Below are 23,126 nucleotides of genomic sequence, written 5' to 3'. Positions count from 1 at the left end.
AATTGTTTAACTTTTTTTTTCCAGATTCTGAAACAACAGAGGATGAAGGTGGAGAACATTCTGAGACCAAGGAAGGTAGTGAGGATGTTGAGGACCAGGCTGTGCATACAGGTATCTACCATGTTTCCAGCTTGCAGCTATTCCTATAAACAATATTTGGGCTCTACAGAAGTATTTTATTGAAGACCATCGAGTGAAATTAGGCAAAATATAATTTTGGTGTTTCATGCTTCTCCTTTGTGTTAGTGTTTGAAAAGTGTGTAGTGCTTATGTGTACACACACACACACACACACACACACAGAGAGAGACTGTGTTTTCAATTCTTGTGGGGCCTTTACATTGACTTACGTGAATTTCCACTAGACCTACCCTAACCTTAACCATAACCACTACTTGCTTAACCCTAACCATGACGCTAATGCTTAACCTAACATTTAACCTCATCCTAACCTTAAACCATGTTGCCACCCAAAAACTCAGTGATTTCAGTGATGGCTGAGTCCCCACAATGTAAGTGTGTTAACAGGTTCCAGTCCCCATAATGTAAGTAAAGCAAAGGCACGCACACACATAGTTTACAGCACCTATGCTTGTTACTGTATGTGCAATAAGCATGTGCAATGTGACATCTCCAATGTGTCATCAAGCCATGCTTTCTTCTGCACCTGAAAAATCCTGAACAGTCTCTACAATTCAGCACTACATAGTTCTCAGTCTTTTCACATTTTCAGCAACTATTTTCTAATGTGTATAATGTGTTTAAAAACAAAACACTGATTCTGCTTTACTCTGACTTTAATGTCAATACCTGACATTGCCTTTATAACTTGTCAAACCATCTCCTTTTTTACATGCAGTGATGGACAAATGTGCAGAAGGTGACAATAAAACACCTAGACATGAGGATCACTCTAACACAACCAGGCAAGAAAGAAATATGCAAATAACCCAGCAAATCACTGTATTATACTCAAATTCCATAAAAAAAATAGTATATCCAACAGAATAAGTAACATCCTACTGATTCCAACAGATTTTGCCTCAAATCCTCTATTTCAGGAGCCAGTCAGTGGATTTTTCAAGAGAATCTCCTCAACAAGCTCTCCCACCCCCATCCCCAAGACTCGTCAAACACCTCTCCACCTCTCCAATGCCAAATCGCTCTGGTTCAACTACACCTCTCAGCTTGCGGAAGAAAGCTGTTGTTCCAACTGAATATCAAGACACAGTGCCTGGGGAGTTTGAAGAAAAAGTTAAGCAACCAAAATCTATGTCCCAGAGTAACATCCATGACTCTCGACCTCAGACTCCACTGAGTGAGTGCTCCCGGAAAGAACTTACTCTCAGACCATCCCCGAAGCTTACCAGGGCAAGCTCAAAGGTTTTTGAGAAGGTTCGTGACTTAGAAGAGCGGAGACGAAGCCTTGATATTCCAGAAGGCTCTATCTCAGGAAGATCCTGGGCAGGGTTCAATCGTGCTGGATCTGTTGACTCAGATGATGGAGGAAGCCGGTTGGGTATCTCAAGAGAAAGTTCAAGGGAAGATCTAAGGGAGGCTCTAGAAGAGGATGCTGCTGCACGGAGATCTATGTTTAAGCAGAGAGCTGCTTCACTGGAGGAAAAACCTCGCTACTCCCAAAAAGTTCAGGACATCGAGAACAAGTTCACTGAGGAGCTGCAGCGCATTAAGAAACTTGTTGGAAAACCTCATCTGAAGAAATCGTTTTCTACTGAGCAGCTCACATCGAAGGTCAAGCAGCGCCAACCCTTGAGGAAAATTGAACCTATCCCTCCACAAGTCCTCCAAAGGCTGCAAGAAAGAGAACATGCCCAGTGGGCAAAGGAACAAAGAGAAAAGGCTTCAGTTCAGAAACCAATGCAGCAACAACAGCAAACACAGCAAGAACAGCATAAATCCCAACCTCAAAAGACAACAAGCACGGGTTTAACAACTGTAAAAGTCAGTAGATTTGAAGAGGTTTCTGGCACCCCAGAGTCGATGCAGTTATCTGACTTACCAGGACAACGATCAATGAGAGAATTAATTAGAGTCAGTCCTGTAACAGAAGTCATTCAGAGATCACCATCACCAGCATTATATCGTCAGCAACAGGAAGAGTTGCCTAGCAGAAACACTGCTATGACATTACACAAGGTTGAACGAAGACCCCCTAGTCCGCTTGTACAAAGGGTATCTCAAATGCAAGAATCTTCACACATCCATGAACCTCCCACGCAAACATCACAGAAGGATGACACTTTGGAAGAAAAATCACCAGTGGAAGTAGTACTACGAAAAACTGAAAACAAACCTGAAAGTCCACTGGTACAAAAAAGGACTGTCACTGTGCAAGATCTTCCCCCTCAACCTATTCTGAAACCCCCAAGCATGTCACCAGTCACTCCACTGGAGGAAAAAATGGAAGTGGAGCCATCCGTATCAGCCCCTAAGTTAAGAGTTCCCACAATTATTGTTGAAGATGAAAAAATGGAAGTGGATGTTCCTGTGAAGACATGTGAGGCTCAGAAGATTACTACTAGTGCCAAAGAGGGAAAACAACCAAAGACAAAAGGAAAGAACCGCCGGCCTCGACCCATGTCTCCAGAGTTAGGTTAGATTTGTTGTGTTTTGCTTATTTCTGTAGTAGTGTGAATCCAGATTGCTTATTTTTTTATGTTCAATCAACAAATTACCCATTCCTTACTACAAGGGGTTTCTTGTAATTTGAGCATGGGGAAAAATGACTTCAGGCTTGTTTTTTGTTACAATGTACAGATTCTTCAGATGATTCTTATGTGTCTGCTGGTGAAGACCCAATGGAGGCCCCAGTTTTTGAGTTTCCCCTCCAGGACACTGTATCATCTGCTGGTGCAGATGTGCTACTAAAATGTATCATTGCTGGCACGCCTATTCCTGAAGGTAACTTATTGTCCTTTGTGTTTTAACAACAAAAACCTCAAAGGCCATTTTGAATTGTACAATATACAAGTAAATGAATTTGTCTTATGTGTTTCTCTGGTGTAGTTACCTGGATGAGAGACAACACTAAAATCATCAGTATTTCCAATTACACAGTCAAAGTAGAAGGCGAACGACATAGTCTTCTCATCAAATCAGCTCAAATAAGTGATGGTGGAACATACTGTGTAACTGCTGTTAATCAGGTGGGCAAAGCCTCCAGCAGAGCCACTCTTACAGTTAAAGCAGGTAAGTTTAACTTATCAGATAAAACATATACAGTGTATATACAATACATTTCTATGGTGATCCACTCAGGGTTTCAATCTTTTTTATTAAATCAGTGCTATTATGCAAACATAGTGCTACATTGCAATTGCTTTGTTAGTAAGATGAATGCAGAGATGAATGCAGGTTTTAATTTTGCATCAACAAAAACAATTGCTTATTGTTAATATAATTACAGAAGTTCAGACAGAAAAAAATATGGAAATTACCATGAAAGGTAACATAATGTCATGATCTACATGATAAATATGTTATTGTATTATTATCTACAATGAAAGAGCTGTCTGTCAATTTAACCTGGATAAAATCAGATATTTTAATCAAATCAAATGGTTATTAAAGTCTGTCAAAACTTAAACAGGACAGTTAAATTGTGCCATAGAATAATGTAAAAATACTCCATATATTCAAAAGCAGGCCAATATGTGATATTCACTTGAAAAGTTTGCATTTACCATCTTTAGAAAAACATCTGGAGGTCCTTTCCCACATTGGCATTGTGTTTCAGCTGATTTCACTCCTGCTCCCTTGTCATTATCTTTCTGAGCAAAGTCTGTGTGCCATATATTCCAGCTGAACAGCCTCACTTATAGTTACCATAGCAACTCAGAGGCAAAACTGAACCTATAAATTGTCCACTGAGGCTCACTGGCTCACCGAATCCACTATTGTTTGTATATCACACACTGACATCTCAGATTCTAATTATATTGTGTTCTTTAACACGTGGCCTCCTTTGAACTCCGTTGTTTTTAACTGAGCTGTGCTCTCAGTGACAAAATGTTTACTCAGGCAAAATGAAGCACATAGCATGGAGTAGTACATATAGGATGTGTAAGCAGAATTGTATTAAACTACAGCATTACACATAATGGAGCCTTTTTGCTTTTACAGTGTCTATACAGGAATCAAAAGGAAACCTGGGTGTGCCTATGGATATCAGCAGCCCTATTACATCTGATGAGGAGTATCTCAGTCCCCTAGAGGAAGGCATGGATTTTGGAGGACCAGAGCCAAGGCAAACTATTGACACACGGTTCAGGAAACCCCCTGCATTCCTGGTGAGACTGTATAGCTGATTGAACCTCTACCATATTGGCTTTCCCTTTCAGAGATGACATCTGTATGTTCAGTATTGGCACTTAACTGCATTTTTGACTGATTGAGAATATTGCATGGAAGCGTTATGTACACAATGTCCTTGATTCTGTCATTATTAATTTTCCCATGTGAACATGTTATCTGCTGTGTAGTCACTCCATCAACACATGTACCAAATAACTTGCAGGTAAAAATGCTTCTCTCAGTTTCTAACTTGCATTACATTTCAAACAGGTAACAATGAGTGATCAAGCTGTCATTGAAGGACAGGAAGTCACCATGTCTGTCCGAATAAGTGGACAACCCAAACCCATGCTGTATTGGTAGGTTTCTTCACTTCATTAAACCACTTAAACTCATGTCTAACATGGGACATGGAAAAGAATTTTCTAGTATCACTAAGAGCTTGCTTGGCTGCATAGTTCGTTCGTGTGCATGCTGTGTTAATGCATGTGTTACAGGAGGTGGAAACTTAATGTTTTTTTAGCCTAACAACCTCCAGGCTCACAGTACCCATCTTAAGAGGGAAAAGGGAAAAATAACATGCTTTCCCCATTTACCATGGAACTTCTCAGTGCTCACAAGCACAAATGTCTGGCTGAACTAATGAGCACTTAGACAACAATCTGGACTTCACATGCAATGCTGAAGCTGTCCAAAAGAAGAGCCAGAGGTGATTGTACTTCTTCAGCAGTCAGCGCTGTTTACAGAACACATTCCACACCTAATGGTGGTTTATTGCTGTTGTTAACAAGGACAGTTTCAAAAGATAAGGCTGGTAGTATTTGTATTATTTTCAACAAATCCCACAAGAAGACCTTTGTGTCATTGTTGTTGAGAAACTACTAAAATCACATCAGTGAGCCATACTGCGGACTGGGTGTCGTGTTCTTTGGGCACTGTTGTTGATTTTAGGCCAGTGCCACATAAATACTCATGTTGTTGATTTTAGGCCAGTGCCACATACACTATGCTGCTGACATAAATACTCACTGATGCACCAACTGTGGATTAAACTATAGCTACAAATACTTCCTAGTAAATGCTCTCTGTGCTCCTGTTTCAGTAATGCTACAAATTACAGTGCTAAATACAGACACTAAGGAAAATAATGAGCCTTCTTTAAATGATAAACAATTTGTGACAATTTTTAAATGTCTTGGGGCTAATGCACTTGGGGCTTCTTGTCACAGCAAATTCAAATAAATGGTTATGCTTACTTTTGAGCAATAGTTTTAGAAAAGGGAATAGCTTTAATAGGGAAGTATGAATACACAATAGGTTTGACAACAAAAATATAGAATAATGGCAGCCTTATCCTTTAATACAGGGCACAAGAATAGGCTGAATCACTCAGGCAGGTTTTGTTATTGGAGTTAGTCATGACTCTCGAGAGACAATAGCAGAACGGATGGTGCTAAACATAATATTGGCAGCCCTGGACAATGTATCCCACCTATCACCTCCTTCATACCAGCCAGTAGAGAGCTTGTATTTGAAAACGTGTGCACTTGCTCATCTTTTGTTGTACACATTTTTAATGCTCTGAGTGGTACAGTATATGAGTGATTCATCTCTTGTTTTAAAACAGAGCAACAATCGTTCCCCTAATTCTGCTCTTTTGTAGGCTGAGGGACAGAGTTACAATAAAAACAGGCCCACGTCACATTGTACGTGCGACAGAAGATGGCACTTTTGAAATGACAATCAAGTCAGCAGTGAGGTCGGATACTGGGATATACACCTGTAAGATCATTAATGAGTATGGAACAAAGCAGTGTGAAGGGAGGCTGGAGGTAAAAGGTATGTTGTTTTTCAAATGTACTTGTGTTTAATGTTACTTTTAAGATTCACATTTCACTCAGATCTTTGCTACATTGTGACCCAAATTCCTGACACTAGTTTACTTGTCAGTCAGGGTGCACATTGATATCATAACTGTGACAGGACACTGTGACCTCGACTAGTTCGTATCACTGTTCAGGTATCATTTAACAGCGCTCTTCAGAAAATGTCTTTTATATACACCCAGCTTCACCAGTTGAGCCAGATCTGGCTGTCATCCGCCCGGTCAAAGACATCACTGCCATGGCTGGAGAGACAGTTTTGTTTGAGTGTCATGTCATCGGACCGAAGGACACAGATGTGGACTGGCTTGCCGACGGAAAACTGATCCAGCCGGCATTGCTCAACTGTAAGATGCACTTTGATGGAAGAAAGTGCCGGCTGCTGCTCAACTCAGTACACGAAGATGACAGCGGGACATATACGTGCAAGCTGAGCACAGCCAAAGGTTTCTCTCAAGAAATACGCCCAAAAAATGTGTGATGTAATATTAAGAGTAACTGACTTATTGTCCTTTCAGTTCCTTCTATTAATAAAATAAAATTTTACTCTTCAGAGGAAGTGACCTCATGTGGCAAACTCATAGTCATCCCTTCCATCGACCCTCTCTTCACTCGCACGTTGGACGTTCTAGAAGTGATTGAGGGACGTAATGCTCGATTTGACTGCAAAGTCAGTGGGACGCCATCTCCTAAGGTCACCTGGAGCCACTTTGGTAGGATTGTAGTTTATTGTGTCATTTGGATCTACATTAGACATGGTGAAACTGTTCATTGGTTATCTGTGAGAAATGTTTTTAATAATAATAATAATGTTTTTTTTCTGAAACAAATGTTTAAAATCTGGTCCCCTTTTGTCTTTAGACCATTCACTTACAGAAAGTGAAGACGTTCGTATTCTTCAGGAGGGTGGCCGCCACTCTCTCATCATTTTCCATGTGACTAATGAGGATGAGGGTTTTTACACTGTCACAGCCCAAAACTGTCATGGCAAGGCAGAGAGCACTGCCGAACTGTACATACAAGAACCGTGGCCAGCCATCTCCTCACAGATGTAAGATGTTACTTCTTAGATGTTGAGCCACAGCTCACTTGTTTTACTAGGACTTATGGATGACAAAATTTTTACTTGTGTCCTCATTCTAATCCATTTTTTCCTTCCATTTAGGGCTAAACTGGAGAAGATGCCATCCATCCCAGAGGAGCCAGAGGTCCCAGAGAATGAGGTAGAGCGTTTCACTATGCCTGACTTCATCAAACCTCTTTATGACCTGGATGTGATCGAAGGAAAGGAGGCTGTGCTCAAATGCAAAGTGGCCGGTTTGCCATACCCCACCATTGACTGGTTCCACAATGGCAAAAGGATTGAGAGCACCGAGGACAGAAAGATGACACAGTGTAAGTGTTTCAAAGTTGATTAACATTCATCCCATGGTTGGACCTATTAAAGTTGCTCAGTCTTTATAAAGTAATTTCACCCTTTGCAATTGATTTTAGATTTCTCTTTCAGATTTTTTATTAAAAATGGAAGTAAAATTGACAATTGAATCAAAATTTACAACTTAACCTACTTGGATAGTTTTAGGGAAGAGCACTAGCATGGTTAAAAGAAACTACATTGACTTTATTCATGTGAGAATTTGTGGCACTATCACAGCATCACACTACTTTCATCTTGTTTCTGAGAGAGGTCAGTCATTACTGGCAACAACACTGTTATGGTTAGTCCCCCTCACCAGGAGGGTGAGGGAAAACTGAGGCTGGACTCAAGACTGCTGACCCAGGGGCTAGTAAAAATGGTGGTTTAATGGTGGGGATACAAAAGGAATAGAGTCAATGAATACATAAAACAGGGCTGAGCAAAGACGGCTGAGGAGAACAGGACGACCAAGGGAGTAGACAGGCTAAGGGCAGGAACCAGGAGAGGAGGAGGATCAGTACGGACAAGGGAACAGACAAGCCAACCAGGAGGGTAGGCGAATGAAAACGGAAATCCACAGCACAGGAACTGTCACTGTGGACGTATAACACTAAACACATAACCAACGTACAAAATGCAACACACAGCACAGGAACTGTCACTGTGGACGTATAACACTAAACACATAACCAACATACAAAATGCAATCCACAGCACAGGAACTGTCAGTGTGGAAAGCAAAATGACGTATAATACATACCACAAAACTATGTCTGTTATGGGGTGTGCGAGTTAGGTAAGGTAAGGTAATGCAGGTTCAGTTAATGCTCTGGCGACGACAGAGCGTCTGCCAGAGGTATAAATAAGGAGGACAGGTGATCATCGGGATGCACCCCAGCTGTGCGCACCGACAAAAAGTCGCTAATTACTGGAATGCAACAAAGCTGAGGTGCAGATCCCGCAAGATCGAGAGAGCAGAGGAGATAAAGGTGGAAGAGAGGCAGGTCGCGCCGAGCGGACCTGACAAACACAAGAGGTTAAAAGAGGCAACAGAAACAGAGGTCTAAAGGACTTAAAGAAATGCTGTGCTTTTGTCTCTGTGGTGAAGATAGTTTTTTTGACAGTGTTGTGATGTTAAATACAGTTAAGTTACACAAAGATGCTTGCACTGTAGCTAACATCTTCTCACCATTCCTTTCTTCTGTAGATCATGATGTCCACAGCCTAGTAATCCGCTCTGTGTGCCATTCCCATGCCGGTGTCTATAAGAGTGTTATCTCTAACAAAATAGGAAAGGCCACCTGCTATGCTCATCTCTATGTTACAGGTAATTTTCATGACTTTTTTGCCATATACCTTAAGCAAAACACATTTTGATTCAGTAACTGTGGCCAGTAATACTGTACATATACAGTAGGTCAGTGAATTCTGTAACCTTGTCTTGATACGTGGTTCATCTGCAACATTTATGAACCTTTAATTCCATTGTCATCATTTTCAGATATCCTACCTGACCCACCTGATGGGACTCCAGTGATAGAATCCATCACTGGTAAAACCATCACATTAAGATGGAAGAAACCTCGGAGGCTGGACCCTTCCATTGGTATAGGATACTGGCATATTGTAATTTGTTACAATTTTAAAAATCTAGTTTTAATTCCTGTGCTCCAACCCTGGAAGAAATGATAAATTAACTGGTTTAAAGCTTTCTTAGGAGCTTATCTTACAAAATGGTTGTATGTGTGAGGATAAAAGAAGTTGTTTTCAGATTAGCATTTCAATTAAAACCATCTTCTTTCAGATCCCAGTTCTTTGATGTATGCCGTCCAACAACAAGCCCTGGGCTCTATCCAATGGACCATCATAGCTTCTGCCCTTAAGGAGACCACCTACACTATCACCACCCTCTCCAAAGGTGTCCGCTATGCTTTCAGAGTCTTGACCATCACCTCCAAGGCTCTCAGCAAGCCCTCACCTACCACCGATGCAGTGCAGCTCCTGGACCGAGGTACGTGCAGCTTTTTAGACCATTTATCTATCCATTAGTGTGCAATAGAGGTTTATTAAATATTATTTGTGTGTGTGTTTTCATCAAGGCCCCTATCTTCTGGAGGGTCCAGTGATTATTGATAAGCCAGAAATTGTATATGTGATGGAAAACCAGTCAGTTACCATTACTGTTACTCTCAATCATGTCAATGCAGCGATCATCTGGAAGAGGTATTTGCATTTCTGTTGTTATTCTGTTCTATTAATGCCTTTTTCTTTATTTTATTTTTGCATAAAAGAAAAGAAAGTAGAATGTATCAAAAAGATAAAGAAAACATTTTCATGATTATACTTGCATCTTCGTATGCTACATTTTCCAGCATGTATAGAATATTTAGATAGCCAATATTTATTTTATTTTATTTTATTAAGTAAACTCTATTAGGCTCCTGCAGCTACACTATAATAACTTTGCAGTAGTATTTGTAATTTTCAATGTAACAATGTTTTTTCATGATCATTTAACATTTAATTCTTGTAGTGTCTAGTGATAAAGCTGCCACCTTGTGGACCCAGTGCATTATAATCACAGTGTATTACTGATGAGCATAGTACCATGCCAGTGCATATAGGCAGCTGTATAATTCTAGCTGATTGTCAAATAATACAGAACAGTGAAAAGAAGTTTATTATTGTGTTCCAACTTAAACTCAAGCAAGAGCCAAACATTTACAAATATGTTTCCCCAGGAAGGGTGCGGTCCTGGCCAGCAAACCAGGCCTGTATGAAATGGCAATGCCAGATGACGACCAACACACGCTGAAGCTAATGAAAGTGAAGAGTGCCGACATAGGAGAGATGGAGTTTGTGGCCTCTAACAAGTATGGCAGTGATAGCTGCACATTCATTGTGGAGATGGCAGGTAGGCAGTACATCTATCTATCTATATCTAAATTTAACATAACTTGGCATTTTACCTCTGTAACTGTTCACAGCTCCGCCAACATTTGAAACTATCATGGAGGACTTGGATGCTTGTGCTGGCGAGACCCCTCGTTTTGCTGTGGTTGTGGAAGGGAAACCCATTCCTGACATCCTCTGGTTCAAGGTTTTCTGTTTGTTTGTTTGTTTTTAAAGATCTATTTCACAATTATTATGTTTTATACATTTATTTTGGTGAACCTATAGTATTTTAGAAACAGGGAAAAGTCATTTCATCATTTCTTACTGATATACTGTTCTGCTGAGTGCAGCTGTAGGTAAGCAATACAATATGCTAAACCACTAACATTTTGTAGTACACTTTGTAAAACATAGTGGAAGAACTATAGTTGAAACTTTGAGTATTTGCTTTCAGAACGACATCCTGCTGTGTGAGAGCAGTCATTACACATTTGTGTATGATGATAATGAATGTTCCCTGGTGGTCCTAAACGCCTGTCCAGAAGACTCTGGGGTGTACACCTGCACTGCCAGGAATTTGGCAGGATCTGTGTCCTGTAAAGCTGAACTCACCATTCATGAAGGTAAGAGGTAACACTATCAAAACTATAACAATCTCTTGACTGCATGGCTGACAAGCAAATTAATAACTACTGTAATTAATACTTTGCCACTACTGTAGCTAAAAGTAAAGAGGACCCAATGGATGATGAGGAGAGTATTCTAAGGAAAATGCGCAGGCTGACAGATTATTATGACATCCATAAAGAAATTGGAAGGTAAGCAAGGCAGCATTTGAACTCCTAGATATGCACTGTTTGCACAGGAAACAGTTTTTTTTTCCAAATTTTCCAAAATTAGGCTGCATTTCATTGTTTGAATTTCACAATCATGCTACTTTTAACATAATTTGAATTTTTCTGGACTTTACTTTTGATAGATAAGTTTTCAATGTTTTTTCCTTCAGGGGTGCATTTTCTTATGTGAAACGTGTGACCCAGAAGGTAGGCAAAATGGAGTATGCTGCAAAGTTTATTTCCACACGGGCCAAGAAGAAGACATCTGCTCTGAGAGAGATGAACTTGCTTTCTAAGCTGGACCATGAGAGAATCCTTTACTTTCATGACGCCTTTGAGAAGAAGAATGCAGTCATCATCATCACTGAAATGTATCCTTAATGTATTATCACTGTTTCATCTGCAAAGTACACAACTAGTGAAATTATATTGTTTTTACTGTAACTATAAGCATAATGTTGTTCTGAACAGCTTTTTCAAAAAATGGTCTTGTTACTGTAAAAGTGAAATAAAACATGTATGCATACATACATATACTGTACAATGTAAGTGCATCACAAACAGTTATTGTATATTCTGTATTTCTTCCACAGTCTCTGAAAGAATAACCTTAATTAATCTTTAAAGATGCCATGAAGAGCTGCTTGATAGATTTATAAAGAAATCTACACTTATGGAATCTGATGTAAATCCTGTGTTTTTCAGATGCTCAACAAATCTCACACTCATCATTATCAATTTTATTTAATTACCAAATGTATACAATTAATGTAATTTATTTATCTAATCAATAACAGCTGTACTGGCATGTTTGTGTTCTGGGACAATCAGGTGCGGTCATGTATAAGACAGCTGCTTGAGGGAGTGGATTACCTTCATCATCTAAACATCATTCACCTGGACATCAAGGTAAATGCTTACATACAGTACTGTATCTATGGCACAGGTTCTAAAAATGAATGTTTAAAAGTGCACTTGGAGTGTTTTTGTTTTTATATTTGGAAAATGATCATACAAATATATTGTTATGGCAGAGAAAATATTATTTTCTCATCCTTTCTTCAGCCTGATAACATCCTCATGGCAGACCCGCATGGTGATCAGATCCGAATCTGTGACTTTGGCAACGCAATGGGGATCACACCTGATGAGGCTCAATATTGCAAATATGGCACACCGGAGTTTGTTGCACCAGAAATTGTAAATCAAACCCCGGTCTCAAAAGCAACAGACATCTGGTAGAGTACTTTACGGCCAAATGTTTTTTGTTTGTATATTTTGCCTTAACTCACCACCTTTTTCTGATTCTTTTCTTTATTTGTTTAGGTCAGTTGGGGTTATTGCATATCTGTGGTGAGTAGAATTCTTTTTATTATTTATTTAATGGTAATTGTGTTGTATTGTGTTGAATGTCAGTTTAAGATTTTTATCCAAGTTTACCTGTTTGGGACTACCTTTGGGCTTATCATTAAATGCATTTGTTTCTGTTGTCAGTCTGACAGGAGTTTCTCCATTTGCTGGGGAGAATGACCGCAGCTCTGTACTGAACATCAGAAACTATAATGTCGCCTTTGAGGAGAGCATGTTTGCTGACCTTTGCCGAGAGGCTAAAGGGTTCATCATAAAACTGCTGGTAGCAGACAGACTGTGAGTAACACTACTAGATCTCTCTATATAAATGGATAATTTATAATTGCAGCAAACATTTACAAGTATCTATAACACTGGAAAATGAAATGAAAATTTGACAATATTAAAACAAATCATTTCAGTAAGTCTGGATGTCTGATCCTATGTTCCACAGTACAATCCAGAGTGTGTTTGAATTGGGAACTACATTTTATTTTTGTTTGTTTCCATACAAAGCATATTGACAGCCTCTGTACTGGATTAAAATTCCTTATGTGTTTAAACAAACTTGGCCAGTAAAGCTGATTCTGATTCAAATTTAGATTTTTATTCTAATTCTTGAGGAATAAAATATGCCATAACTTTTTTTTAGGAGACCTGATACTCAGGAATGTCTCAGACACCCCTGGTTCAAGGTAAGACAGGACAGTGACACTTTGCACTGCCGTGTTAATCACTCACACACTCTTTTTTTTTTCAGTAAGTTCTACTTGAGGTCTCATCCATAATTTTAAAACATATATTTAAAATGTATTTATTGTCAGATACCTACCAAGGGAAAGGCCATAAGTACAGAGTGCTTGAAGAAGTTTGTATCTCGCAGAAAATGGCAGGTGAGTGGCCTTTAGGTTTCTCTTGTGTTCTGGTTGCTGTATTGCATTACAACTAGAATGCCTATGAGTAATTAAATTATTAGGTCTCCTAAATTTCTCTCTTCATATTTTCTCCTTCACAGCGTTCACTAATCAGCTATAAATCAAAAATGGTCATGAGATCAATACCTGTGTTGCTGAACGATTCCTCCAGCCATGTCTCCATTGCAGTTCCCAGGCACCTTAAAGAGGATTCACCTTTACCATCATCATCCTCAGATTCTGATGAAGACGTTGATGAGCTGCCATTCATTCCGATGCCACTTAACTTGGAATTCTCTGGATCAAGAATATCACTCACTGATATCCAGACCAATGAGCAGGAAACAGAGAAGCACAGTGGAATAACTAAAATGTCTGAGTCCCCTGTTCCTGACAGTGACTCTAAAGAAATGGATAAAGAAGGGGATGAATCCACAGGTAAAGGCCACCAGCAGAAAAGGGTATCACAGGACAATGACAAGGGTTCCTCAGATGAAGAAGCACCTGCTGCATTTCCACAAAAGTCAGAGCTGTCTAGAAAACCACTGCGAAGGGGTTCAAGCCTGGAGTCAGACAAACCAGAGGGTGGGCCACGAAGAGGGGAGCTAAGACGTGGAGGGTCAGCTGACAGTGCATTGCTGCTCCGGATTACACCTGAAGAAGGAGCTGGAGAAGGAAATCAAGAGGATGGCAGGAGAGTTTTGAAGAAAGCTGTCTCTATGGAATTACCAAGGAGGAGCGCCAGCCCAGGAACTGCTAAAATGAGTCAAGAAGACTATGCTCTTAAACTGGAGCTGATGAGACAGCGACTGCTTCGTGGTGGCTCTGTGGACAACAAGATGAGTGGGCTGAGAGGACCTCTTTTGGAAACATTAGGAATGGGAGATGAAAAATGCGCCATATCCTCAGATCGCTACTCCCGTACTGCTCGTTTGGCCCCACCTCCACTAATTAGATTTGCATCCAGTGATTCTCCTAGGGATGATGTTCCAAAACCCAAAGTTTTGCGCAAAAGTGCTTCTTTCAGTCAAGGTGATTCAGAACCCATAGCTTTACATCGCCGGTCTGGAGCTCCTCTAGAGATTCCTCTGGCACAGGTAGAAGAGAGAAGGCTTAAGGAGGCTATATCTATGTCAGCTCTGACTGACCAAATCAAGCTAGACTCCCGTCCAGTGACTCCCAGGGAACCTTCACCAAAACCACTGACTCCAGAGTCTGTTGTGCAGGAGAGCCCCACGAAAACAGAAAGTGAGGAATCATTTATGGAGAAAGAGATAAAGCCAGATGAGGCTATAAATGAAAAGATGGATGGGCTGACTACAGATAGTAATTTTGATGAAAGATCAAGCACAAGTGGCTTCTCAGAGAAAGACATGAGCATATCAGAAGAACCAACAATTGAATCAGATTATACACCTTCTTTTGTGGTCCAAAGCTCTAATCTAGAAGAGAAAATGGAAGAGGAAGAAAAAGGAGAAAAAGACCAAGAAGAAGAAGAAGAGATTATTAAAGAAGAAGAGAAAAGAACTATTAGTATTGCTGAACCAAATGAAGTTGCTGTAGAAATGGTGGATGAGGAGGTAAATATGCCTGAAAAATCTTCGGAAATGATGATAACCACAAGCTCAGTCATGGTGAGACCAACACAAGAATGTTCCCTTTCTCTGCCAAAAGTCATGACAACTTATGTAACACCCTCACTTCCTGCTCAAGTTGTTCTTCCTGATGGAAGGACCTCAGCATATGCCAGTATTATGCAGACCATTATGGTCCCTTCACTTCAGCCTCTCAATGACCCACCTTTAGGCCCACCTGTTGTAGTTTCAGCCACCTCGTTACCCTCAGTATCAACCAAAACATTTGTACCTACCAGCACAATACCTGCCACTATATCCTCTACGTTACCAGGTCCAGCCATTATGTCAACTACTGAGCACCCTGCTGTATACTCTAGGGTAGCATCACCAGAAATGATAACAAAAGAGCCCAGTCCACCAAAGACTGCCCCACATTCCTTATCCCAACAAGATCTTTTGGCAGGACTTGACTTAGAGGACCTTACCTCTGAAGAAGTCTTTGAGGCCCGCTTCAAAAAACGTGAATCTTCTCTCACGAGAAGTCTAAGGTTTTTATCTCGGTCCAAGAATGAGGACAAATCACAGCTAACTTTGCCAGACTCCCCAGAGGCAGGTGAAGAGATATACAGACCTGGGCCAATTGGTGCACCATTGGAATTAGCACAAAGGAGACTTGAAGAGAAGTCAAAGTCAGTCCAGGATCTTCGTGAAGCTCAAAAGGACCAAGGCTTTATGAGAAGGCTCTCCTTACGGCTGAGGAGAACTCCATCAACTGAACGCAAGGACGAAATGACCAAAGAAGAAGACACAGTTCCTTCAAGACGAAAGCTTTCTTGGACTCTTGGCCGAAGAGGATCACAGGAAAAGAAGGAAGTAGAGATGATGCCCATGGGTGGTGATGGTGACACCTTAGTGGAACAAAAGGAAAAGGAGCTCAAGAAACCTAATGAATCACCAGTCTTGGCAATGCGAAGGAAAATTGAATCAACAGTGGCTGAGATCTCCACCAGAATTCGCAGCTATTCAGAGGAAAGGAGAGTATCAGAACAGAAAGAGCAAAAGAGAAATCCCATTCTTTCCATACTTCATCGTTCCACATCAGAGAACCGTGCTATGAAGGTTGCTCATGTTCCTCAGAACCAATTGGCATCTCAGGCCACGAATGGTACCTCAACAGAGTCTCTAGACTCTATGTCCAGCCTAAAGTCAGATTTATCAAAGGGTAGGCACAGTAACTTCATACTATTGGAAATGTTACTCCACATTTTGATTTGAGTAGTATTATTTGCACTTTTTTAAATGCATGATGATTTATTTATGGAGCTGAATTTTTTTTTCTTGTTCAGGTGTGGAGGTTGAACGCAGATCCCGCTGGGATCGGTGGGGCCTGACGAGAGGAAAACGAGACAAGACTGTATCACAGCCTGACATACCAACAGCCATCGCCAGAGAAAGTAGTTCCTTACGTTCACACCAGTACTCCAAACTGGCTTCTGGTAATTCACACAAGCCTGTACATCAAGAGGCTGTGATTGCTCTGGATTATAGCCAGTAGATGTTTAGCTTATCTTGGCAGAAAGACTGGAAATGGGGGCAAACATCGGGCCTGGCTCTGTTGCTCTTGTTGTCAACATGCGGTTGCTTCAAGCTGTACAGTATACCAAACCATTACACATAGATTATATATCAATATCAGTAAACACTTTAGTTAAAAATTGCTTCATACATTTTATATTTGATAGCTTTGTTTGTCTTATACCTGGGAGAAGTAGAAACACATGTAGAGATTCTTAACTGGACTCGCCCAGAAGTTGTACCATGGTTCCACAGATGGTATGTACAGTATGAATGTGATTTAATTGGTGTAATGTCTTTGACTATCAGATTTTCCTCCAGTATTCCATATCAAGCTGAGAGATCATGTCCTTCTGGAGGGGGATCCAGTCACTCTTAGCTGTCTACCAGCAGGCAGCCCCCACCCACACATCACCTGGATGAAAGGTAGGGAATTACGCATAAGGAAATCATGGCAGAATTACCTAACTAATAGTCTCACAGATGGATGGTCAGTCTCACTTCACATGCTAATTATAATGATGATGATTATCTTAATTATTCTTGAGTCCATGAGTGCAGAAACTAATGATGGCCAACACTGCATCTCAGTACATCCTAACATACAGTATGGTGCCCTTACAACAGAGGTTGCCATCAGTGGACATAAATAGTGCAAGATAGGAAAAACTATTGAGATTCTTTGTTAATCTAAAACAGTTTAAACCAATAGTTATATTCAGTTCAATTCAATTTTATTTGCATAGTGCCAACTCACAACAACAATCATCTCAGGGCACTTTACATAATTAGGTCTAGACCTCACAGTGTTATACATTGAAAAACCCCAGCAAATTCCCCTTGAACAAATACTTGTATGTCTAACTAACTTCTGAACAATGTTTATTCATTTCTTATGAAGTGTCTTTGAAGCTCAACTGTTTTTAAAAAGAGTTAACAGTCTTCATCAAGATCATTTATAATATGTAATGTCAATTTTAATTTTCATCATTATATTTCTTACTAAAAGACCCCTTTCAATCACTTTATGCTCTTCAGATAAGAAGCCCCTGGAGATTGATGCCAGGATGAACATAATTGCCTGTCCTGATGGCCGGCAGCTGCTAATGATCATGCAGACAACCAAAAATGATGCAGGAGTTTATGAATGTGTGGCTACAAACCCCTTGGCTTCTGTGTCCAGCTCTTGTACAATATCTCTTGCTCGTAAGACCTGAGACATACCTATCTTTTATGTCAGTCTTTGAGGTAGTACTATACTATATATGAATAAATATAGTCAATTTTATTAACACCCCTGTATTTGTTTGTATTTGTTTCAGGCCTGCCTAATCGTCCTGGGACCCCTGAGATTCCTCAGAGGTACAACAACACAGCCTTGGTAGTGTGGAGACCCTCAGACACTATGGCCCCGTGCACATACTCTCTGGAGAGGAGAGCAGAGGGTAAGTGTTCAAAAGCAATGATAAAAATGTTTCATTGCCATTTTTAAATGTCGTTCATCAGATGTCACAGTTGTCCAGATTAGGATTATTATATGTTACTGTATGTTTTGAAGTGGTTACATAAACCCAAAAATAATGTGGGCTCTTTTCACTTGTCCATTGTATTTAGAGTTTGCCCTGAAGCAACAGGAAAATAACTTTTTTCCCCAAATCATTTATATACTGCAGATATACAGTATATGTGTTTCACTATGCAACATGCCTTATCTCATCAAACTAGTTCATTATCAAATTGTTTTTATGTAAATAACATCACCCATTCACTTAAGTTCAATTTTACTTGTATAACAACAAATCACAACAAAATTCATCTCAAGGCACTTCACATAGTAAGATCTAGGCCTTGCAGTATTTTTTTTTTCTGCTTACCAGGTGAGACCAGCTGGCTGATGGTGGCAACAGGGGTGGCAGACTGTTATTACAATGTAACTGATCTGCCAACAAGGGGCTCCTTGAGGTTCAGGGTGGCATGTGTGAACAAAGCTGGCCAAGGCCCTTACAGCAACCTCTCAGATGTAGTGAGCCTGGATGCTTCAGGTAGGTATTATCTGACAGAAAATCGAAAATTATTTTGGATGAGGCATTCAAATAGACAAAAAATGCATTTTCTGTGTACTCCCTTTATTGATTCACCTCCTTGGAAATGTACCATACACATACTGACAGGATTAAAGCTTTAATTGTTCTACCTGACTCGGTATACTGTATGGTGCTATGTGTATGTACTGTATATGGTGATAACATGTTTTTAGTCTGGGACAACATACTGTACATTACAAATTATTCAAAGTTCTTCAACAATGTGTCAGGTCTGAAGAGTAGAGCCATGTCTTTAATGTATTGTTCTCTTTATATACAGTATCAAATCAAGTTTTTGAGCCATATTCTCCTTCTTCTTTCTTTTATTAGAACCAGATAAATCAAATGCTACTGTGGTGGTGAAGACTGTCCCTGTGACTCCTCCTCCTCCTGTGGTGATGATGTCATCCATGAAAGTGCCTCCCATTAAACCAGCTCCAAGTAAATCCACTACAGTGCCCCTTGCCCAGCCTGTCCCTCCTTCTTCCTCACCTCCCGCTCCACCTGTGGCTAAATCTACTTCTCCAGTAACTGTCAAACCCATTGTTCAGGTTGAGGCTAGCCATCCTGCTGTTACTCCCCCCATTAATACAGTCTCATCTGAGCAAGCTCCTGTTCTGAACACCACAACTGTCCAAACCACACCAGCCAAAGCCAAGACAACGCTTAGTATCAGTGTGAGCAAGCCCCAAACCAAGCTGACCCCCCCTGTTGTCCCACCCAAACCTCGGAGCCCTATAAATGCATTCCTCCCCATGACCACCAAACCCCCTTCTCCTGTACCTCCTCCTGTGACGGTCATTGGGAAACCAATTTCATCTGTGCCAATGTACGTGCCAGCTGCAACTGCTAGAGTCACTCCACCTTCTCAGTGTAGTCCCACACCGGCAACCAGCTCCCTCTCAGTCACACCTGTGACCATCTCACCGCCTGTGGTGGTGGTACAGAGTTTGACACCTATTCTGCAAGGGGGAGACAGCAGGAGTACACCATCTGGATGGGTCATCCCATCTGGACGGGCCACCCCATCTGGACGGGCCACCCCATCTGGACGGGTCACACCTTCGGGACGCAGGACACCACTGGGCAAGCCTGTGGAGGGATCTCTGCGCCAGGGAGTTCCACAGAAACCTTACACATTCATGGACGAGAAAGCAAGGTAATGGCTGGATCAATGAAAATAAATTGCTAAATTCTTCTGCATTCTGAAGAATAACACTTGTTAAAATGATGTACCACTAAGTATTAAAGTTTGAGTATTTAATGAAATTAAAGATTAACACTTCAATTAAACACCTAAATACTTGTGTTATCTTTTCTTCTTTTGACCACACAAAAAAAAGGGGGATTAGTAGCTATACATAAACATAGCATTTTTCAGATCTGTTTGTTTGCCTGCTGGATTTATAGCATTTCCTTATCACACAGGGGTCGTTTTGGTGTGATACGTGAGTGCCGGGAGAATGCCACAGGCAACCTCTTTTTGGCTAAGATTGTTCCCTATGAGGCAGACAGCAAGCAGCTGGTGCTGCAGGAATACGATATCCTCAAGTCCCTTCATCATGACAGGATTATGGCTTTGCATGAAGCATATGTCACACCGCGTTACCTCGTGCTCATCTCTGAGTACTGCAGTGGAAAGGAGCTGCTCTACAGCCTCATAGACAGGTGAAGACAAACACACCAAATCGGTTGCTTGTCTCAGAGGGTTGATTCTATTATCTATGAGTACCTGCCTTAAAATATTCTTCCTGGAGTCCTTTATCATGCTTTTTCTGTTTTCTCTCAGGTTCCGTTATTCTGAGGATGATGTGGTGACCTATATTGTGCAGATCCTCCAGGGTCTGGACTACCTCCATACCCGACGGATCCTTCACCTAGACATCAAGCCAGAGAACATCATTGTCACCTACATGAATGTCATCAAGATTATAGACTTTGGCAGTGCTCAGACTTACAACCCTCTCTTCCTCAAGCAGTTCAGCCCTCCGATTGGAACGCTGGAGTACATGTGTAAGAGCTGTATCTTTTATAGACCACTGGGAATCTAAAATAAAAGCTGCTTTAATCAGTATCTTTATGTTAAGAGTTGATCAAATGACTGTGTTATGAGAAAGGGGACACATAGTAACAAACCCAGGAGGAAATGTCTCACTGGACTCTACAAAATCCCTCAGCCCTACTGAGCTCTTTAGCATCTTTCAGCTATTGTTTTGGTTTTGTGTCCTGCAACTTTACTGTGCTTATTCACTTTCACTGTTCTCATTGTTGCTAATGTTGCTAAAAGTTTGCCAACACATTAGTCATATCTACCTTTTAGGGTGATAGGTAAATGCTTGTTTCTCTGCACCAAAGTGGCCAAAGGGGAAAAACAGGTCTCAGATCAGTACAGTTCTGTACTGATCATTTAGATTGTCACTTATTTACTTAATTTTTTTTCAAGTGAGTCTCATCTAGATCAATATTTACTTCTAAGAGTTTGTGGCTAACTTAATTTGTTCTGTCAAAGCAATTATTACACACAGGTGCTAATTTAAACAGCCACAAATATAATACAAATATTCCAAAGTGTCACAATGTCCCTCAGAAAACTGAATGTCCCTAACTTTAAGTAAGTGTTGCACTTCCTTTCAATAGTAAGGTGCATTTTACAAGAAATCACTGAATAGAATTATGTTCAGTGGATGTTCAAAATAATTAATTATGCTAAAGTAAGGCACTTTAACTATGACAACAGTAGAAGTAATTTGCACAGCAGACATAGAAAACCTTTGGAACTAATAGGTATGAATTATGTAATCTTAAATGTGGTAATTTATTAAATTCAAAGTTAAAAGTTAAAAATAAAAATTTTACTCTGTTGATTTAGATATTATTATTATTTTTTTTCCTGCTAGTACTGATTTTCTGTTCTCAAGGAGGTTTATGTAACTGTTTTGTCAGTGGGCGTGCACTGGCTATGAAACAATGAAAAAAAATGATGCATTTGCACATTTTATAAAGCTGCACAAACACTATAGGTTAATCACATATACAGTACAGCATTAGAAGTAGTAGTACTGTAGTTTCTGTAGTACAGAGATTATATGTAGTTGCAATTAAAGTTTTTTTTTTTGTAAAATGATTAAGCCTGTTCCTTTTCTGTGTCTTCTAACAGCTCCAGAGATGTTGAAAGGGGATGTGGTGGGCCCTCCAGCTGACATCTGGAGTGTGGGTGTACTGACTTTCATCATGTGAGTTCTGCTTTCACAGCTTCCACTCAGTAGGTCCTCTTTAAATAGAAATGCAATAGGTGAAATGGGCTTATGATTAAGGAAGTATCTGCTGCATTTGCAATAATTTCACATCTTGCTGCTGTTGTCTATAAATATTAATATTCTGGTTTTCATGCACATATTCACAGCTAAACTGAACCACCTTAGATTTTATTGTGCCTTGTTGATATGTTTTCTGAATGTCAAAACTTCTCCTTGATTTTCCAGGTTGAGTGGCAGGTCACCTTTCTTGCGAAATGATCCTCAGGAGACTGCAGCCAGGATCCAGGCAGCAAAGTTTGACCTGTCTAAACTCTACCAGAATGTGTCCCAAAGTGCCTCTCTGTTTCTTAAAAAGATCCTGTGTAGCTACCCTTGGTAAGCTGTAATTCCAAAAGGATTTCTGTAAATTAACATTTATTATTGCACATATGACTGAGACACAAATCAATCCTTTAACTCAAAATTCTGTGTATGCCCCAATTTTAAAAATATTTCTAAAATATTTGATTATTTGGATGCTTGCTGTCATCCTGAACAGGGCCCGTCCATCTATTAAGGACTGTTTCAATAACTCCTGGCTTCAGGATGCCTACTTGATGCGCCTTCGTAGGCAGACTCTCACCTTTACAACCACCTGTCTCAAGGAATTCTTGGCTGACCAGCAGCGCAGGCGAGAGGCGGTGGCCACCAAGCACAAAGTTCTTCTGCGGTCCTACCAGAGCTCGCCGCAAACCCCCACCAGCCCTGCCACACCAAATGTGCCAACCTCACCCACCATACCAGTCAGCCAGTGAAAAGAGGCTTTCAAAGATCTCTTGACGTGACTGCGTGGGGGGAACATCCGCAGAGTGAGGCAAGACTTTGGTCGCTGAGGTTAGGTGGTCCCCTCAGGTCTGAGTTGCTAAACTTGGTCAAAAGAATAAAAACACCCATGAAACCAGCAGTGGCTGTGATCTACAGAGACATCAGTTCATTTTCTTTACTGAGAATCAAAAAGAATGATTTCACATACAGGGGGAACTCC

At 40.5% G+C, this 23,126-nt stretch overlaps 1 protein-coding gene across 1 annotated transcript; it reads left to right on the top strand.

Moving 5' to 3' along the window:
- The first annotated feature begins 27 nt into the window (after window positions 1–27).
- Window positions 28–22,901, top strand: spegb (striated muscle enriched protein kinase b). Its single transcript, XM_020611058.1, has 40 exons — window positions 28–111; window positions 860–926; window positions 1,062–2,614; window positions 2,779–2,922; window positions 3,028–3,210; window positions 4,144–4,310; window positions 4,585–4,673; window positions 5,978–6,153; window positions 6,383–6,643; window positions 6,752–6,910; window positions 7,059–7,248; window positions 7,363–7,592; window positions 8,822–8,941; window positions 9,116–9,220; window positions 9,419–9,625; window positions 9,714–9,837; window positions 10,356–10,528; window positions 10,602–10,714; window positions 10,964–11,132; window positions 11,231–11,327; window positions 11,516–11,716; window positions 11,973–12,030; window positions 12,177–12,254; window positions 12,411–12,583; window positions 12,672–12,698; window positions 12,840–12,992; window positions 13,348–13,390; window positions 13,520–13,588; window positions 13,711–16,408; window positions 16,533–16,682; window positions 17,071–17,187; window positions 17,800–17,967; window positions 18,084–18,206; window positions 18,639–18,803; window positions 19,176–20,004; window positions 20,274–20,513; window positions 20,635–20,858; window positions 22,003–22,078; window positions 22,328–22,477; window positions 22,641–22,901. Exons 2-40 carry the CDS (start codon window positions 862–864, stop codon window positions 22,894–22,896), a joined length of 10,323 nt encoding a protein of 3,440 aa, XP_020466714.1. The 5' UTR covers window positions 28–111; window positions 860–861; the 3' UTR covers window positions 22,897–22,901.
- The last annotated feature ends 225 nt before the right edge of the window (window positions 22,902–23,126 follow it).

The sequence above is a fragment of the Monopterus albus genome, unplaced genomic scaffold (assembly GCF_001952655.1).
Source record: "Monopterus albus unplaced genomic scaffold, M_albus_1.0 scaffold109.1, whole genome shotgun sequence".
In the NCBI taxonomy this organism is placed as follows: domain Eukaryota; kingdom Metazoa; phylum Chordata; class Actinopteri; order Synbranchiformes; family Synbranchidae; genus Monopterus; species Monopterus albus.
This window is presented reverse-complemented; position numbering and strand designations above follow the sequence as displayed.